Source organism: Salvia hispanica, chromosome 3, assembly GCF_023119035.1.
Source record: "Salvia hispanica cultivar TCC Black 2014 chromosome 3, UniMelb_Shisp_WGS_1.0, whole genome shotgun sequence".
In the NCBI taxonomy this organism is placed as follows: domain Eukaryota; kingdom Viridiplantae; phylum Streptophyta; class Magnoliopsida; order Lamiales; family Lamiaceae; genus Salvia; species Salvia hispanica.
The window spans coordinates 19,272,292-19,289,292 of NC_062967.1; the positions used below are offsets into that span (position 1 = coordinate 19,272,292).

The 17,001-nt window shown below is 33.6% G+C and overlaps 2 protein-coding genes, 1 long non-coding RNA gene and 1 pseudogene across 3 annotated transcripts; 3 read left to right on the forward strand and 1 right to left on the reverse strand.

Annotated features, from left to right (window-relative positions):
* The first annotated feature begins 4,086 nt into the window (after positions 1–4,086).
* LOC125215997 (8-hydroxyquercetin 8-O-methyltransferase-like) lies at positions 4,087–5,934 on the forward strand. Its single transcript, XM_048117591.1, has 2 exons — positions 4,087–4,861; positions 5,522–5,934. The coding sequence occupies exons 1-2, from the start codon at positions 4,103–4,105 to the stop codon at positions 5,816–5,818; spliced, it is 1,056 nt and encodes a 351-aa protein (XP_047973548.1). The 5' UTR covers positions 4,087–4,102; the 3' UTR covers positions 5,819–5,934.
* Positions 5,935–8,242: 2,308 nt separating this feature from the next.
* Positions 8,243–9,795, forward strand: LOC125216616. The gene is made up of 2 exons (XR_007175437.1): positions 8,243–8,649; positions 8,776–9,795. It is a non-coding gene; the product is annotated as an uncharacterized LOC125216616 (long non-coding RNA).
* A 3,240-nt stretch (positions 9,796–13,035) lies between these two features.
* Positions 13,036–14,246, forward strand: LOC125216385 (annotated as a pseudogene).
* A 167-nt stretch (positions 14,247–14,413) lies between these two features.
* On the reverse strand, positions 14,414–14,860 carry LOC125209526 (protein WHAT'S THIS FACTOR 1 homolog, chloroplastic-like). Its single transcript, XM_048109126.1, has one exon. The coding sequence runs from the start codon at positions 14,858–14,860 to the stop codon at positions 14,414–14,416; it is 447 nt and encodes a 148-aa protein (XP_047965083.1).
* Between the last annotated feature and the right edge of the window lie 2,141 nt (positions 14,861–17,001).

Here is a 17,001-nt window from a genome sequence, read left to right on the forward strand (position 1 = left end):
CGAAGGGAATATGTTTTTACATGGCAGACGAAGAAAATATAAAAAAATAAAATTTATATTGCACTAATTTTCTTTATATTAATTTATTTTATATTTTTTTTCAAACCTGAGTCAAACTGATATAGTAAATCCTGCACTATTGGAGTAATTATTTGTTTGCCGATTGACCTTAAAGACAAAATTTGTCTTAAATCATGAATGGTTGGATTTCATAAGAACATACAATTTCCATGATTCTCATGATTATTATAAATAGAAATTCATCAATTTCCAAAGGCTTCCTAGTTTTCCACCCTTTTATATAATATATCCATTTTAAACAACTAAATTTTGTACAACCAAAATAAGATAATATTAATAATTTGATGTATTATTTATACATTAAAATTATAAATATAGTAAGTGGATAAGTTAAAAAGACTTATTAGCCTTTAACCTCATTTTTTATTTTTATATTTGAATTTCCTTTCTATTAATTTTAAGATTTGAATTAAAGTATGCACTAAATAAAATTAGTGGTTCCAAAAAATAAAAAAAATTATACATAAATCATAAATATAAGACCACAATATTATACACTTTTCATGTACTATATATGCATCCATATATTTTAATTAAATGTATAAATAAACCTATTTTTTTAAAATAAATTAATTTTTTGTTATACAAAATTTGGTCTTTGTTGTTTCAGAATACATGATACATCTCGACTCTATGCCACCTTTCGAAATTTGGACATTTCCTCGGCCTTTTTAATTTTTTTATCCCAATATATTGAAAGAGCATTTTCAATCTTGAAATTTGTGAAGACTGATCTGTAAAATAGGATGAGAAAAGATTAATTGAATGACAATTTAGTGTAGTATACAATGAAAGACTCATTTTCTTCAATATTTTTAATGAAAAATCTTTAAAATATTTTTAAGATATGAATAATAGTAAAAGTCAATCATATATAATTGTTGGACAATCATCACGACTAACTTTAGCTAATTTTCTTTGACAAGCTTTCAAGTAGTACATCCGTCGGCACAATTAAGTTTGAGTCATTTTTTTTTTATAATAAAATATTTGGTCATTCTTATTTTATTCCATCAATCTACTTTACTCTTTTTTTTTTATCTTTTCTACTTTATTACTCTGTTCTACTTTTTAATACAATTATTTACTTTTTAGTACAATTATTTAATCTTCAAGTCCCAAAAATTTTTACCCAACTTAGTTGGGATGAAGAGAGAACTAGTTTATATTCCCTCCATTCCTTCTAAGTTGCACATTTTTCTTTTTAGATGTCTAAATAATATATTTCAAAGAATAACAGATTGAAACATAAAATAATGTTGCATGTCATTTAGTTAATCTTTTTTTTTCTTTTTATATAAGCATAGTTTTATTATCTTACATATTCTTGTATATATATTATGTTTCTTTTTTTTTTTTTATCACACTATATGTTTTATATTTTATATTTAATATTTTATAACATTAGATATTATGTTTATGTAAAAAATAAAAATATTAAACAAAAACATTAATATATGGTATGGAAATTAAAATGGGTAAGAATTTCAGTTTATAAATTATTGTATATATAACTATGTTTTTTTTATTATTATAACATGTTTTCTATTTATATTTATATTTGTATTTATATTTAATAATTTTAATTTTAATATTTGATCATATTAGATATCATGTTTATGTAAAAAAAATGTTAAACAAAAATATAAATATATATAATACTAAATTTGGTATGCATTTCAATTATTTATGAATCTAACTAAATTTTAAAGTATTTGAATTTTTAAACAAGAAAAAGAAAAAAATTAATTGAATGTGCGTATTAAAGAAATATATAAAACATACAGATTTAAAAACGTACAAATTTTACATACAAAAAGACGTCAGATAACAAACTAATGCTTATAGAAAAAGAATAAAATAATTAAAGATTTAGATGGAGAAAAATGGAAGAGGGAAAATCTGGTGCCATTTTGGGTGGAGAAAATAATAAGAGGCAACAGTTTTAATTAAGGTTACGTTCTATTGAACCGAAAATTTATCAATAAAATAGTGTTTTTTTCTATTAAACCAATTAATGGTTGTCCATAATATGGTCACGTAGATTTATCCTCAATTCAAAGTAATGAAGATGTGGGAGTGTGTGGGCTACAATTCATTATGGACAGTTGCATAAATGTGGCAACTAACAAAAGGGGCAATGATGACATTAAAACGTCAAGCAAGTAATTTTGTTGATATTTTAATAGTGTGAAATTTTAATTTCAATCTTGACATTTTTAATATATTGTATTAATGGGTTGGTAGTTAGAAACATAAAAAGTTAGTAATATAACGCATCTCTTATTACCACTAACTAAAAGTAGAGGGATACGAGAAGTTTTTTTCGGTGTAAATAATGACAAACTTTAATCACGTATGAAGTATTAGGTGACAGAAATATGACAGAATTCATGTCACCGAATTTAAGAATTGCCAAAAATGGCTAAAATGTGATTTGGGCATTTTCGTCTGAAAAGTAGCTAAAAAGGGTTTAGGGTTATATAAAAGGTTTAGCCTAAAAGTCATATTCGTGATTATATAAAATGTTAGGGTTATCCGAAATTCTTTTAGGAGTTTGTGTGTTAATAACACTAAAGATTATGGACTAAGGCCATCTTCAACCATTTACGCTAAACTCAAACCCATTTTTGAGTATATGTCATACCAAAAAGTAGTTTTACTCCAATCATTTACTCTATCTTTAAGTTTACACTATTTTTGAGTATTTCTCTAACAAAATTTTGGAGTAAACATCATATTTGGTGTTATTCCATTGAAAAATCCAAAAATGAGTTTAAGTTTGGTGTATGATTGGAGAAATTATCTACACCAAAAATGAATTTTGGTGTACGGTTGGTGATGGTCTAAGAAGACAATTTACTGTATATTATAAATGATGAAGACGCCTATAAATGATGTGGTCAACATTGAACTCATTGAAGAACACAACAACTCCAAAAATGGTGTTGCCTAATGCAGTAGATTCCACCACCCAAGAGCTGCTAGATTTCATGTGCCTAAAATCAGCTCTTCAATTATGCATAACAATTTTCGAATTAAAGCAGCAGCCAAATTTGAACAAGCTTGTTAATTTATTTAAATTGAATTTTTATGTTGATTTCTGATAGAAAAATAAAACAAAATATATATGAGCATATGCCAATTTCATATTCCAATGACAACCTAGCCATAATTTCTTAAATGTTAGGCATATCTTTATAGACATATTTTACGTTGCATTTATTAGACGAATAAAAAACATAATCAAGTTGTAAACAAACAATACCTTACAACTTGTTTCCACGAAAGAACCATTCTATTTTTATAATCCCATGAAATTATGAATATTTAGGATGGTACGAAAATTAGTACACTATTGATAAGAGACATCAAAAGAAAAAATAATTATCGTAATATTAGTGGAGAATGTGGCTCATGACCTTATTAAAGAGAAGGAACCTACCAAAACTAGAAGGGTATGTTTTTATGAGACATCCCAAAATAAAAAATGTCCTTATTTTTATGGATATTGATTCTTAAAATCACAAACTTTATCTAATTCTAGTATTTTTACAAATTTTATAACTAATCTATAAAATATAAATTTTATATTTTATGTATTCTTTCTTAATTCAACCCATATAGTATATTTTGGGCAAAAATTTATTCTACATAGACAACCATGGAACGCTTGTAATATTTTATACTACTTTTTATGTTTGTGGTTTATAGAATAAAAGTCACATACATTAGTATATAAAAATAGGTTCCACAATCGACTAACTTTTCTATCCATTTTTCTACATAAAGTCAAACAATTTCTTAAAACCCGTGCCGATCAAATATGGGACATATCACAGAGGGAGTAGAAAGTATTATATTATACTCCTTGAAATCAATAAATTATTACTAGTATTACATTACACTCCTTGAAATCAATAATACTCCTTGAAATCAATAAATTATTAATAGTGTATTAAAGAATCTATAAATGATGTGGTGAACATTGAGCTCATTGAAGAACACTACACCTCCAAAAATGTTGTTGCCTAATGCAGTAGATTCCACCACCCAAGAGCTGCTAGAAGCTCAATCTCATGTGTGGAATCTAACATTCAGCTTCATAAATTCAATGTGCCTAAAATCAGCTCTTGAATTAGGCATTCCCGATGCCATCCACAAACACAACAAGCCTATCACAATTTCCGAATTAGCCGACGCCCTGTCCATCCCCAAATCCAAATCCCACGCCCTCTTCCGCCTAATGCGCGTCCTCGTCCATTCCAAGGTCTTCGCCAAGGCGGAAGAGGACGCGTACGCCCTCACAGGGACTTCTCGTCTCCTTCTGCGAGACGAGCCCCTGAGCTTCTCCCCTTTCATACTCACCACGACCGATCCGATCGCGGTGGGCACGTACGATTGCATGGCCGAATGGTTCCGGGACGAGTGCCCGACCCCGTTCGTGACGAAATACGGGAGAAATGTGTGGGAGTTCGGAGCGGATGAGGCCAGGTGGAACCAGCTATTTAACAAGGGAATGACTAGTGATTCGGAGCTTATGGGAAAGATACTCGTGAGAGAATGCAAGCATGTTTTCGAAGGTTTGGAGACTGTGGTGGATGTTGCCGGGGGCCGCGGTGCCCTGGCGAAGGCGGTGGCGGCCGCGTTTCCCGCCATGAAGTTTGTTGTGCTTGATCTTCCACAAGTGGTTGATGGGCTTCAAGGATTTGAGAATGTGAGCTTTGTTAGTGGAGATATGTTCAAGTATGTTCCTCCTGCTGATGCTGTTATACTAAAGGTATGAATCCAATCAACCAACTCTCTCTATTTAATAGGGTGCGGACTAATCAAGTTGTAATTATATCAGATTAGATTTTTTACTCTAATCTTACATGTTCGGGGTTCAAGCTAATTGGACTGCTAACTATATGTATTAATAAAATCTGGCGCATATATATGTATATTTAATATAAAATGAAAGGTTATCACTGTTCACTACACAATTTCAACTATTTTTTCTCCTTCTCTCTTACATTGATAATTATACATTAAAACCCGTGCTAAACCCAAATGACCTATTTCTATGAGACGGAGGGAGTATTAGTTTTATAATAGTTGTGAGTAGAATGAATTAGTTGAATATGGCGTCCACTTACTAAAAGTACTAAAAGTGAAATGAGATTTGTATACGAGACCGTCCAAATAAGAAAATATGAGACATTTAATTGGGACGGGAGGGAGTAGTTAATAAACAAAAAAGAAGAATAAACAATAGTTAAACCTAGGTCCAATCCACCGGGCTAGCCCATCAGAACCCAGGCAAGTCGAGTTGCAGGCTAATCGGGCTAGAAATTTTCCAATCTGAAACCTTTAAATTTAGCAGGCTTTTTAGGCTAACCCACATATTTCAGGCTACACTAACATCTCTATTCGTTTTGTCTTTGTTCAAATATTACAGTGGATACTTCACGACTGGAGTGATGAAGATTGTCTAAGAATTTTGGAGAACTGCAAAGAAGCAACAGCTGCAGGTAGTGGCAAAGTGATTATTTTGGATATGGTCGTGGATTGTGAGAAGCAAGAAGACAAGGCCATTGAAACTCAATTGTTTTTTGATATGGTGATGATGGTTGGGCTTGGAGGAAAAGAGAGAACTGAGAAAGAGTGGGCTAACCTATTTTCTAAGGCTGGCTTCCAAAATTATAAGATCACTCCCCTTTTAGGATTAAGGTCTATAATCGAGGTGTTTCCTTGATGATTGTTTGTTAGTACCAAATAATATTTCATTTTCTTATATTCTACCGCATGTTGTCATATTTGATTTGTCATGTATTTCCTCCTATTAATAAGATTGTCATCACTTTCTATGGACATGTCTCACTTTATATTTCTCTTTTTTAAAAGATAATGAATAAATAATATTCAGTGAAATATGAGTATTTTTGTTATAGTACTTATATAACTAAAAATGAAATGACTTAGTAACAACGAAGTATTTTTTGTAGTACTTACATAACTAAAAATGAAATGATTTAGTAACAACAATAGATACTGAAATTGACTTGTGGGATCGGACACAATGAAGAATATTCATGTTATGTTTTGATATGATGTCATCCACTTTGTCGCTTCTTCACCTATCATATATTATCCTCGCCATCCACACCAGAGTAATCAGTTATATCGTTGAGAATATCATTGTCATTACAAACTCTTCTTTTTCAGCTAAAATACGATGACAAAATACGCGACTTAGAGAATTGCAATTTGCCTCAAACAAACATGTTTCAATTTGAAATTTTAAGATAAAATTAAAAATCCCATAAAATGCGTGGATGGAGTAATATTTTATTTAGTCTTCTATCATGTCGGTGCATGTTGCTCGTAACGTGGTCCTGCTGCTGTATACATTTATTATTGTGGTATTATAGGTAAATTTGGCTTTATATTTTAATGGAGGCCTTTTTAATTTTGACACCTTTATGAATAGATGTGCCCACAAACCTAACCTCGAAAAAACCTAACTATGAACTTATCATAGGCCATTAATTATTTGAAACTAGACTTTCTACCCATCCTAAAAATTATGTCTAATTTGCTGATGTTCATAATTTAAATATCACTTACTGTTCTTTTATTTGGACCCTCACTTCATCAGAATCAATACTCATATTCAATATTAAAATCTATATCTATATATGTATCTATACATGTCACGTCCGTAGCTGATTAAGGATGATCTAGCTTGGGGGACCGTGACTAAGGGGGGGATAGAAGAAGAGGGGGAAAGAAGTGGGGGAAATAACAAAAGTAAAAGACAGTTGACGATTTAATATCCAATATGAAATGGAGGAAACGGTACTTAACACAACGTGCAGACTCGAGCGATTGTTCTATTCAAATTAACGAGGTCTTAAACAAAATAGAATATATCAGAGTCTTAGATAGGAGAAACGTTGCCTTTAAAAAGGCACCGCGGAAGCAAAAGAACTCGGTTCCATGTTTGGAGACATGAACCTCCGAGAGTTTATTCTTGGTGGATCAACAGCACTCACTTCACCCTGCCACTGCTCAACCTGCACATTTAGAAATACATGCAGGGCTGAGTACAAAAGTACTCAGTGAACACATTGCCGAAATATACACATATACATTTAAAAATTATTGTCAAACCATTATCACAGTAACACTCGGGGTTTTATTGAAAAGATCCGAGCTTACTAAAAATATTCACATTTGGGCCTTTTTCCTGTACTTAGCCATATCTGATCATCTTGTGCCGTAGAGATGGTGTTCTCTCACGGTCACATCAACATTCTTGTGCCGGGAAGGTGGCCACCTTCCTCGGTCACCAGACCTGCCCTCTGGCCATAGGTCTCCTGTGTACACTAGTCCGAGTAGGGACACCACCCTTACTTGGACCCGAATTCGATTCACAAATCACTTGGCCTCACGCCAAAATAAACAACAGATAGGCATCATACAAAACATTTATGGCAAGACAATATTATTTGAAAAAAAGAGCAACGAACATGAGTTCGAGTTTTCACAATCATTTGAAAATAACTTTATTTTTATCCACATTAGTATGTAGGATAGAAAAGTTCACCTTGTACGTCTTCAAGATTTTTAGGTGTTAACTCCTTGCTACTCGGTGTTATACTCCTTGTAAGTTCCCCCCCTTTTTTTTTACGAAAGAAGAAAATAAATGCTGGGCTATTTTAAATTTCAAATAAAAAGATGTAGCAATCTAAGGATGCACTTAACATTATTTATTCCTTCTTTTAAATTCCACAAATGCATCAATTCAGTACATGTTAGTTTACTGATATTAAATTCAAATTTCTCTCTCTGTCTCTTTTTTTTTTCTCCTTTCGCTAGAAGAGGGAACTACACTAATTAGTTAATATGCAACAAAATATTAATTAAAACTTAACATAGGCTGATGAAAGGTTAATATTTCTTCCGAAAAGAGTTATCTCCAAAGGTAGGCCAAGATCTCTTTTAAGAAAAACTGGAGCCTAATTAAATAAATTTTCGAAAATGGGCTTCTAATCACTTTACTAGAACTTAACTTATTCTGTGGGATGGGTTGGGGTGTTTTATTATTCTATAGTCCAAATAAATAAAAGAAAAGACCCACATATAAACAATCACACCTAACCTCCTTCACCACTAAATCCCTAATTCTCCTCACACAATGAGCGGCTCCCTCTTCTTCTCACTTCCGCCGTCACCACCACCATTTTCAGCATCGCTGTCCGCCGCCGTCGCCGGCGGCGGCCCTCTCACTCTCGTTTCTTCTCTCTTTCTCTCGACCACGCTCACACCACCATCGCCGCTGCTGTCGCTGCGCGCGCGCCGGGCCACCATCACGCCCGCCAGCACCGCCGTCCGCCGCTGCCTCCGGATCTTCCCCCTCCTCCCCGATTTGCCACCGTCGCCACAACCCCAGATCTCCTCTCTCGGGATTTCCGCCGCCGCCACGGTGCATGCACCGGTGGTGGCTCGGCCATAATCTACGCCATCGCTGCCCCTCTCGGCCCTACGCCTACCTACACCGTTCGCCGTCCTCCAGCAGAAAGAGTTCTTTCCCTTATCTTATCTAGATTTTTTTTATTTTTTTCTTCGCTTAAAAAATCGGGTATTTATGGTATTTGACTATATAAATTCGTAAACATTTCGACTTTAGTGAGGGATTTTTGTGTGAAGGTGTCATTATCAGCGACGGAGTGTCGAAGCTTGCTAGAGGAGATTTGGCCGATCACTTCCTAGAGATGAGTTCCAGTTTATGCTTTAGTTAGTTGTTTTAAGACTCTTAGTCCTTCTGTTCCATTAGTCTGAGGTTCTAAATATTTGTTATAAGGAGTCATGTGGATCCTGGTGTTGACTAATGCATCTATTATAGTCCTAGGTTTCAAGTGTGAATGTATGTGCATTAAAGAAGGTAAAAAGGTTTGGAGATTACCTTAGTAGGTAGGAAGCAGAAAGTGTTGGTACGACCAGAAAGTGTTGGTACGACTTGGCTGATCTGGAACACCTACTGTTATTCCTTATGTCTCCTGAAAGTTGTTGCTATGTGGAAAATGTTTGGGGTATGATAGTGATGGGTGGCTGTAAATGGAAAGTTTGAGGTATATATATATATGTGTGATAAAGGGGAGAAGTTGGATAGGTTTACTAGTTTCATAATTGCATATCAGTAGGCTTTCTTATCAAAAATCCTATAGTGATTATGTTATGACAGATATTTGATACGTAAATAAATTCTTGTGAGTGGAGGTGCATCTTTCTTTTATTTGCAAAATCTTAAATAAAGATTTGCATTTAATGCTGTGAAGGAATGAGTATAGTTGCCACCGTAGATTTTGATCATGTGCATTTATTACACATCTCCGGTTGCAGCCTTTGAAAATTCTCAAAGATTTTATAATATCTACTTTTGATCTCATTTCTCTCTCTAGTCCCTTGAAATTCTCTTATTTCGGCTTTTTTCTCTACAATACGTTAATAATGATTTCTCTTCCTTCTAACCTATTTTCTTCATGCAGGGATTTCTCATTGAATAGCATTTTACAATCGTGTGGACGTATCAAGCTCCCTCGAGTTGCGGCGCGACTGTGTGAGATAGCTGTCCGTGATTTGCATGTCACTCCATTGTAATAGATTAGATTTTGAACTCCCCGCATGTGTACCGGACATTATAAACTTTTATTTGAATTTATTCTTTTACCTTGTAACTTCTCATGTATGCCTTGTGCTGATTCCTAACCATCACGACGGTCGATTATTCGATACGAGAGGGGATGTTTATTATATCCTAACTACACTAATTTAGAGTTGATCATAATGAAGCTAAGTTTAATAAAAATTTTAATAATAATAATATCATAAATTTGTGGGTCGTTACAATACATGATTATATTAAAATAAACTCATCCTAATAATAATGTCTAATTTGCTGCTTTTGATGTTCAGAATTTAAATATCACTTACTGTTGGACCCCTCACTTCATTAGAATCAATACTCATATTCAATATTAAAATCTATATCTATATGTATCTATATATATGATTATATTAAAATAATAATAAATGACAATATACTATTAATGAGAACTCTTAGATTTAAAAGCAGATTCAACCTTAATATGTCGCATGGTAGGCTTGCTTGCCTTATATGTCCAGATTGTTTGATTGTCTCTGATCGTATCATAGATTGCTTTGAACCATATACCAACTTGCTTGTCTAGATTGTCATTTTAACTATAGTGTCACCATAATGCTCTGATTTCGTATCACAAATTGCTTGGAACCATATGACGAGTTGTTTGCCTATGTATCACATACTCTTGAACAATGGGCAGCACTTGTCGCCCCCGACAGGGGCTCTCCGGTTACAAGCAAGGAGCCAAGAATATTATTTTGGGCAGTCCCGGAAAGGAAATTGACTGCTGCCACGATTGATTGCGTTTTTGGTATAGAATGAGAATTAGTCATCAAGATCAACTATACATATCTTTTTGTAAAGAATCACGACAAATGATATGTGCTCATAAAAAGTTTGTAGTTTCATTCTAACATGATAGGGTAAGTATTAATTTATGGTTCAAAGTAAAATGAAATAATTTGATTGGCCTGATATGCCTTGCAATTTCTGTCAAGCAGGTTGAGAAAGGCATAAATTAGGCATAAGTACCACCAAATTGAATTCCTAAAACATAGACTATATATAATCAAAATAGAATGTTACCCTCGTCAAAAAATGTAAAAAAATAGATAAGATTTAAATTAGGCATAAGTACCACCAAATTGAATTCCTAAAACATAGACTATATATAATCAAAATAGAATGTTACCCTCGTCAAAAAATGTAAAAAAACAGATAAGATTTTAAATGATACGAATTTTAATTCATAATTAATAAAGTAAGATAAATAGAAAATATGATGGAAGTAGTGTTACTAGATTACTGAGGTTCACATTGAGAATGATATGTAGGGTTAATATTTGTTTAAAAATTTTCATATTTAGAATTGATCTAATTTTTATAGATCATCCAAAATAGTAAAATTAGTCTATTTTATTTAGATAGTAGGAGTACTATTTTTAGTTCACTTTCTTAACCTCAAAATCCTTGGTTCTTCTACAACTCCTATTTAGAATACTAGTATAAATTTTCAACGTGCAATATCTGATCTCAAGATAGTGATAAGGAATGATAAATTAGTGCCTAATATTTAAACATTATATTCACTTTATTTATTTTGTTTTAAGCATTTATTTTAGTACTTAAATTATTATCATTGTCATTAATTCAATATACTAAATAATCATAGCCCAACGGGAGAGTATTATGGCGCATCTTTAATTAGAGTTACAAAGTACTTCCAATCTCGTGCTGCCACGTGGCACAAAACATGCAATATTGTAAACAATAAAATGCCACGTACATTTGTGAAGCTGTAGATGGATTTCCGCATATTGCATTTTAGTTATAGGCAGACTGCATTTTAGTTATAGACAGATTGCATTTTATATTGTTGAGTTTTGCATTATAAACATATATTGTCTACAACTCAAAATAAACTATATATAAATGCAATTCGTCTATATGTATAATGTAAATTAAACAGTCTATGTCTATAATACAAAACTCAATAGTATAAAAAAATCTTCCTATAACTAAACAAAAATCCATCTGCAACTTCTACAAATGTATATTGTATATTAGTGCTTACAATATTGCATGTTTTGTGCCACATGGCAGCATGGGAGTGGAAGTATATTGTAACTTTAAAATCAATTATTTTTAAATACATCACTAGCTCAATATGCTCATTTCTACGACTTCAAATAAATAAATTAAATATAAATTAAATTAACTATTTTTAAAATTTTAATAATAATGCAAATAACAACTTTTTTAAAGTATTAAAATTAAATTAAATATATAAAAAAACAAATAACATTAATCGTGGAAGCATGACGTTTTAACTAAACATATATCACAAATACTTGCGTACATCTGCAGACGGTGGCAATCAATACTAAGAGAAAATATGGTTTCTTTCGCATTTTGAGAGAAGGGAAGTGTTGTGGAATTGAAAATTGAAATGGATTTCGAGGCATGGAGGTATTTGGCATATATAAGTGATGTATATTTTCGGCTATCACATAGATATTCCGATTATGAAAAACTGAAAATATTTTTGCGAAACATTTATCTCCAAATATGAAATAATAAGTATTAAATGATAGTTATTAATAATTACCTTAACATTCAGAATTATTTTTGAGTAAACCCCACAAATAACATTATTACAAAATCAAATTTTTAAATCATTCTCGTAAGCCTTTTGAATGATTTCTTTACTTTTTTATTGATTGACAATAGATGTGTCTTAAGGTATCATTTCTCCAAATAATACTAGAATTTATCGCATGGAGATAACGAACTAAATTTATATGAAGACAATAACTTTATTCAATAATGACATGCTCTCTATTTATTAAATTGGAACACATTCTTTAAACCTTTTTTGAAATAAATCATAAAATGAATTTCTAGCATCAAAATGTCTATGCAACTTATATGAACTATCACATGCAACTCATATGAATTATTTCATGCCACATCTACATGAAATTAAAACATTTCTTACGGTATGGAAGACAACATTTACTTTGTTTTCATTTGGTTAGAAAAGTTGGGATGGCGACTCATGCAGCATAAAAACTCTTTTTATTGGTCCTATTTCCAAAAGTTTCAATATATTTCTCCATTTTGAATCTATAAAATATTTGTATATATTGAAATACCATTTTTCATCCAAGTTCAAATACTATTAACTTATTAGGTGAGAAGAAGGCATCATTATTGTCATTCAAAAATATTCAATGCACGTATGTGTATAAAAGAGGCATCGACTAACATGTTCTGAGACTCAAAATAACTCTTATAGTGAGCAAATGGCATTCCAAAATAGAGAAGTGTCCACAGATGCACTTCTTCAAGCTCAAGCTCATGTTTGGAACCACATGCTCGCCTTCGTAAGCTCAATGTCCCTAAAATGTGCGATTCAATTAGGCATACCCGACGCGATCCACAAGCATGGTGAGCCTATAAAGCTTTCCCGATTGGTTGAATCTGTTAATGCTGATGTCAGCAAATCCCAATGTATCCACCCTTGATGCGGGTGTTAGTCCAATCCGAGTTCTTCACCGAAGACGCCACTCAAAAGGAGGTGCGGTACTGCCTGACGCCATCCTCGCGCCTCCTCTTGAAAGAGGCACCTCTTGCGGTGCTCATGTTGGACACCGTCTTGACAGATTCATGGCACCATATGAGTGAATGGCTCACCAGCGAGAGCCACCTCACGCAGTTTGAGGCAGTGCACGGGCCAATGTTCTGGGAGCGTGTGGCACATGGGTACTTTGTTCGATGAAGCTATGCGTAGTGACTCATGGCTCGTGGCCAGTGTACTTGTTCGGGACTACAAGCATGTGTTTGAGGGAATCAAGTCACTGGTTGACGTCGGGGGTGGAACTGGGACTATGGCTAAGGCTATCGTTGAGGCGGTTCCCAGCATCAAATGCATTGTTCTCGACCTCCCACATGTTGTGGCCGGCTTGGAAGGCTCGAGCAAACTGAGCTTTGTGGGGGGAGACATGTTCGAAGCTATCCCTCCAGCCGATGCTGTCCTTCTCAAGGTATGAATACGTTTTATCTCACCGTCCTTTCATTAACAAAACAAGCCCGTCATTCGCAAACAATACTAACGAGTGACAATAAAAACAGTGGATAATGCACGACTGGGACAGCGAAAACTGTCTCAAAATCCTAAAGAGATGCAAAGACATTGTGAAGAGCAACGGCAGCACGGGAGCAAAGGTGATAATCATTGACGCGGTCCTGGACATCAACAGAGAGGATGACAAAGTTGTTAATGATCAACTCTACTTCGACATGACGATGATGGTTGACTTCAACGGGATAGAAAGAAGTGAGAAAGAATGGGCAAAGCTTTTCTCTGATGCTGGCTTCACTAGCTACAAAATTACTCATGCATTTGGTGTTAGGTCTCTACTTGAGGTTTATCCTTAGATACATACCGTGGGCCATAACACCGACGGTCTATATATTGTCTATTCGCACATATACGTGTGGACGTATTTCACAATGCATAGCATGATTATAATAACAATGTACTAGTATATTTACCTTTCAAGATTGATCTTCATGCCCAAAACTCAAGAACAATCGCGACGTACAAGATCAACTGTAACCCATAGCAGGTAAACTGAAGGCAAATCATAATAGAAATATATAGCAAAGGCCATTGAAATTTCATTTAGCATCATCACCAGACAAAACTTTGTAAAATCGTTTCCTTTCTTCCGCATCAAGTATGCCACCTAAATTACCTTCTTGATTATTTTGTTCAGAGATTTTTTCATCATCATCATCTCTACTCCTTCCGATAGGCCTAACTTTTGCAACACCTTTTTCCTTTTTCTTTTCTAAGTTCATTAAGTAGTGCCTTCGGTTGTACTCGTGCAGGCCTTCCTGCATTAGCTCCCCAAACTTATTCTTCACCACAACGACTGGATCCTTCTCTATCAATTCCGAACCATTGTATGCTTCCCTGAGAAGAACAGTGTAAATCTTGTATTTGTTCGAGACATAGAAAATACCAGGATGCTTCAGCAACAAAACATTCAATTTCTCAGGAAAGCCAAACTCTCTCTTAAAATGGCTTAATTTGGAAATGGAGAGTTTCTTCCACAGAGTCATCGATAGCAATTCGTGCACTAAAGCCACGTATCCCCTAATAAATTTTATGGCCCGAAAATATTTTGTGTTTTCAAAATTTCAAACTTGTCAAGAATTATATATAGACGACAGTATTGAGGTTTAAGTAAATGAACATGTGATCTGAAACCTGCCAATTAAGCATGGAGTTTTCATTATTAATAGAACTATGAAATAAATCATTAATGAATTTATATATACTATTATTATACTACCTCCGTCCCAGAAAATTTGTCACATTTTTCTATTTTCGTCCATCCCCCAAAATTTGTCTTATTTCACTTTTACCATTTTTAGTAGTGGACCCTATATTCAACTAACTCATTCCTACTCACATTTTATTATAAAGCTAATATATAAAAGTAAGACCCACAATCCACTAACTTTTTCAACTCACTTTCTATTACATTTCTTAAATCCCGTGACAAGTCAAAATGAGACAAATTTTGGGGGACGGAGGTAGTATAAATAAATATCAGTATGTTCTGCCCTATACCCCCAAGGCCCTAAACAAGAATATAGTAATACAACGTGGGCGTGCATTGGCCTAGTAGTAGTGTAGTTAATATTCGATGCCAAAGGTCTCAGGTTTAAGTTAACTGTTGAAAAATTAGGGTTCTGATATGATAATTATATGAAATGTATAATCTTATATAGTGAATTATAAAAGAACTCAAGACTGATATTTATTGACATATGTTAATCCTATGCGGTTCGACTCTCTTTTGCAATCCAGGAAAGAACCGACAAAGAAAACCCGAATTGAAGCCCGTAACTTTGCTCGACTCAATTACATTCATTACTTAAATTAAATAAAGAAAAAATAACAACACATAATCATGAAGATGTCGAGGTGGCACGATGTGCGCTGCAGGCAATCCCGTGCCCTAGGGAGTGATGATACTCCCATTAATGGTCAGGTTTGGGGAGATCGTATTAGTGCCATTCAATGATACCACCGGTTTCTTTATATTAATCCCATTATTATTCTCGATTACCTGTGGGTTAACGTTGAAATCATTAAATTTGATATCCAGTCGCCGCCTGAGATGCCCATTTGAATATGTAAAAATGGTGAGAAAGAGAATTAAAGCTAATGTAAGTTTGTTGCCTACCATAGCTAAAAAATTTGAGAAGGAAAATGAAGATTGTGTTTGATTTATGCTTGAGCTTTTTGTGATTTTGATATAACTTGCCATGACGTATTTATAGCTTTGAGGATCGATCAAATGAGTATGTGATGTAAACCTGCTAACTCAACGTGTCTGTAGCAATTTGCAAGAACTCATTAAAGAATTTATACATTCTACTATTATATAGGAAATATTTAAAATAATCACACGCAAAGCAATCATATGGTTGCCAACTAATTATAGTTTACTTTCATTAATGGTTGTCATTACGCAAGATTAAAATAATAATAATTTTTGTTTGTTTAAAAATTGGCATTTCATTAAATTAGGTTGATCTTGTGTTAATATATATTGTTAGGTGGGCACACGGTTCAAAAAAATGTTGAACCTGAACCGGCCCGCCAAGAGTTTAGGCGGTTCAAAACCACCAGTTTCCGGCCAAAACCGCCGATTCTGGGTCAGTTCGGTGGTTCACTTTAATTATTAATTTTTTTTACTTATGAATTCTACGAAACCATTCTTGATTTTCTCATTTATAGAGACATCGTTGAATATTTTATGTTTCACTTTCAATATGGGACAAAATATGTTAAAGTATTTTCTTTTATAACTACATGTTTAGATCATTCATTCATCTTTTTCCAATTTGGGATACAAAACTTTCTTTTGTCTTCTACTTTTCTTCATTTTTTGTATAATATATATAAACAAAATTATTATTTGAACATATTCTTGATAGATAAAAATAAACAGTTATTGAGAAATATGATTTGTATTGACGAGCTACGATTTCCTGCACCTCTTTACAACCTCTCCTTAGAGTATGTATATCGTTGTGGACTGCTCAAGCTGGACAGTCGACCTGATCATGCTAGCCTATTTCTGTCTGTTACCTGCAAAGATGCGAGTGAGTGGATCCGGTAAAAGCTCAGGCCGATCAACTCGGCTTACTCCGACTCGAGTGAGAAGGACAGAAGTGAAGATGAATCG

Excerpts from the sequence above, each read along its gene's own strand:
- LOC125209526 (XM_048109126.1), bottom strand. The coding sequence starts at position 14,860 with ATGACTCTGTGGAAGAAACTCTCCATTTCCAAATTAAGCCATTTTAAG.
- LOC125215997 (XM_048117591.1), top strand. The coding sequence starts at position 4,103 with ATGTTGTTGCCTAATGCAGTAGATTCCACCACCCAAGAGCTGCTAGAA. Across the intron at positions 4,862-5,521 it reads CTGATGCTGTTATACTAAAG|TGGATACTTCACGACTGGAG; the intron begins GTATGAATCCAA and ends CAAATATTACAG.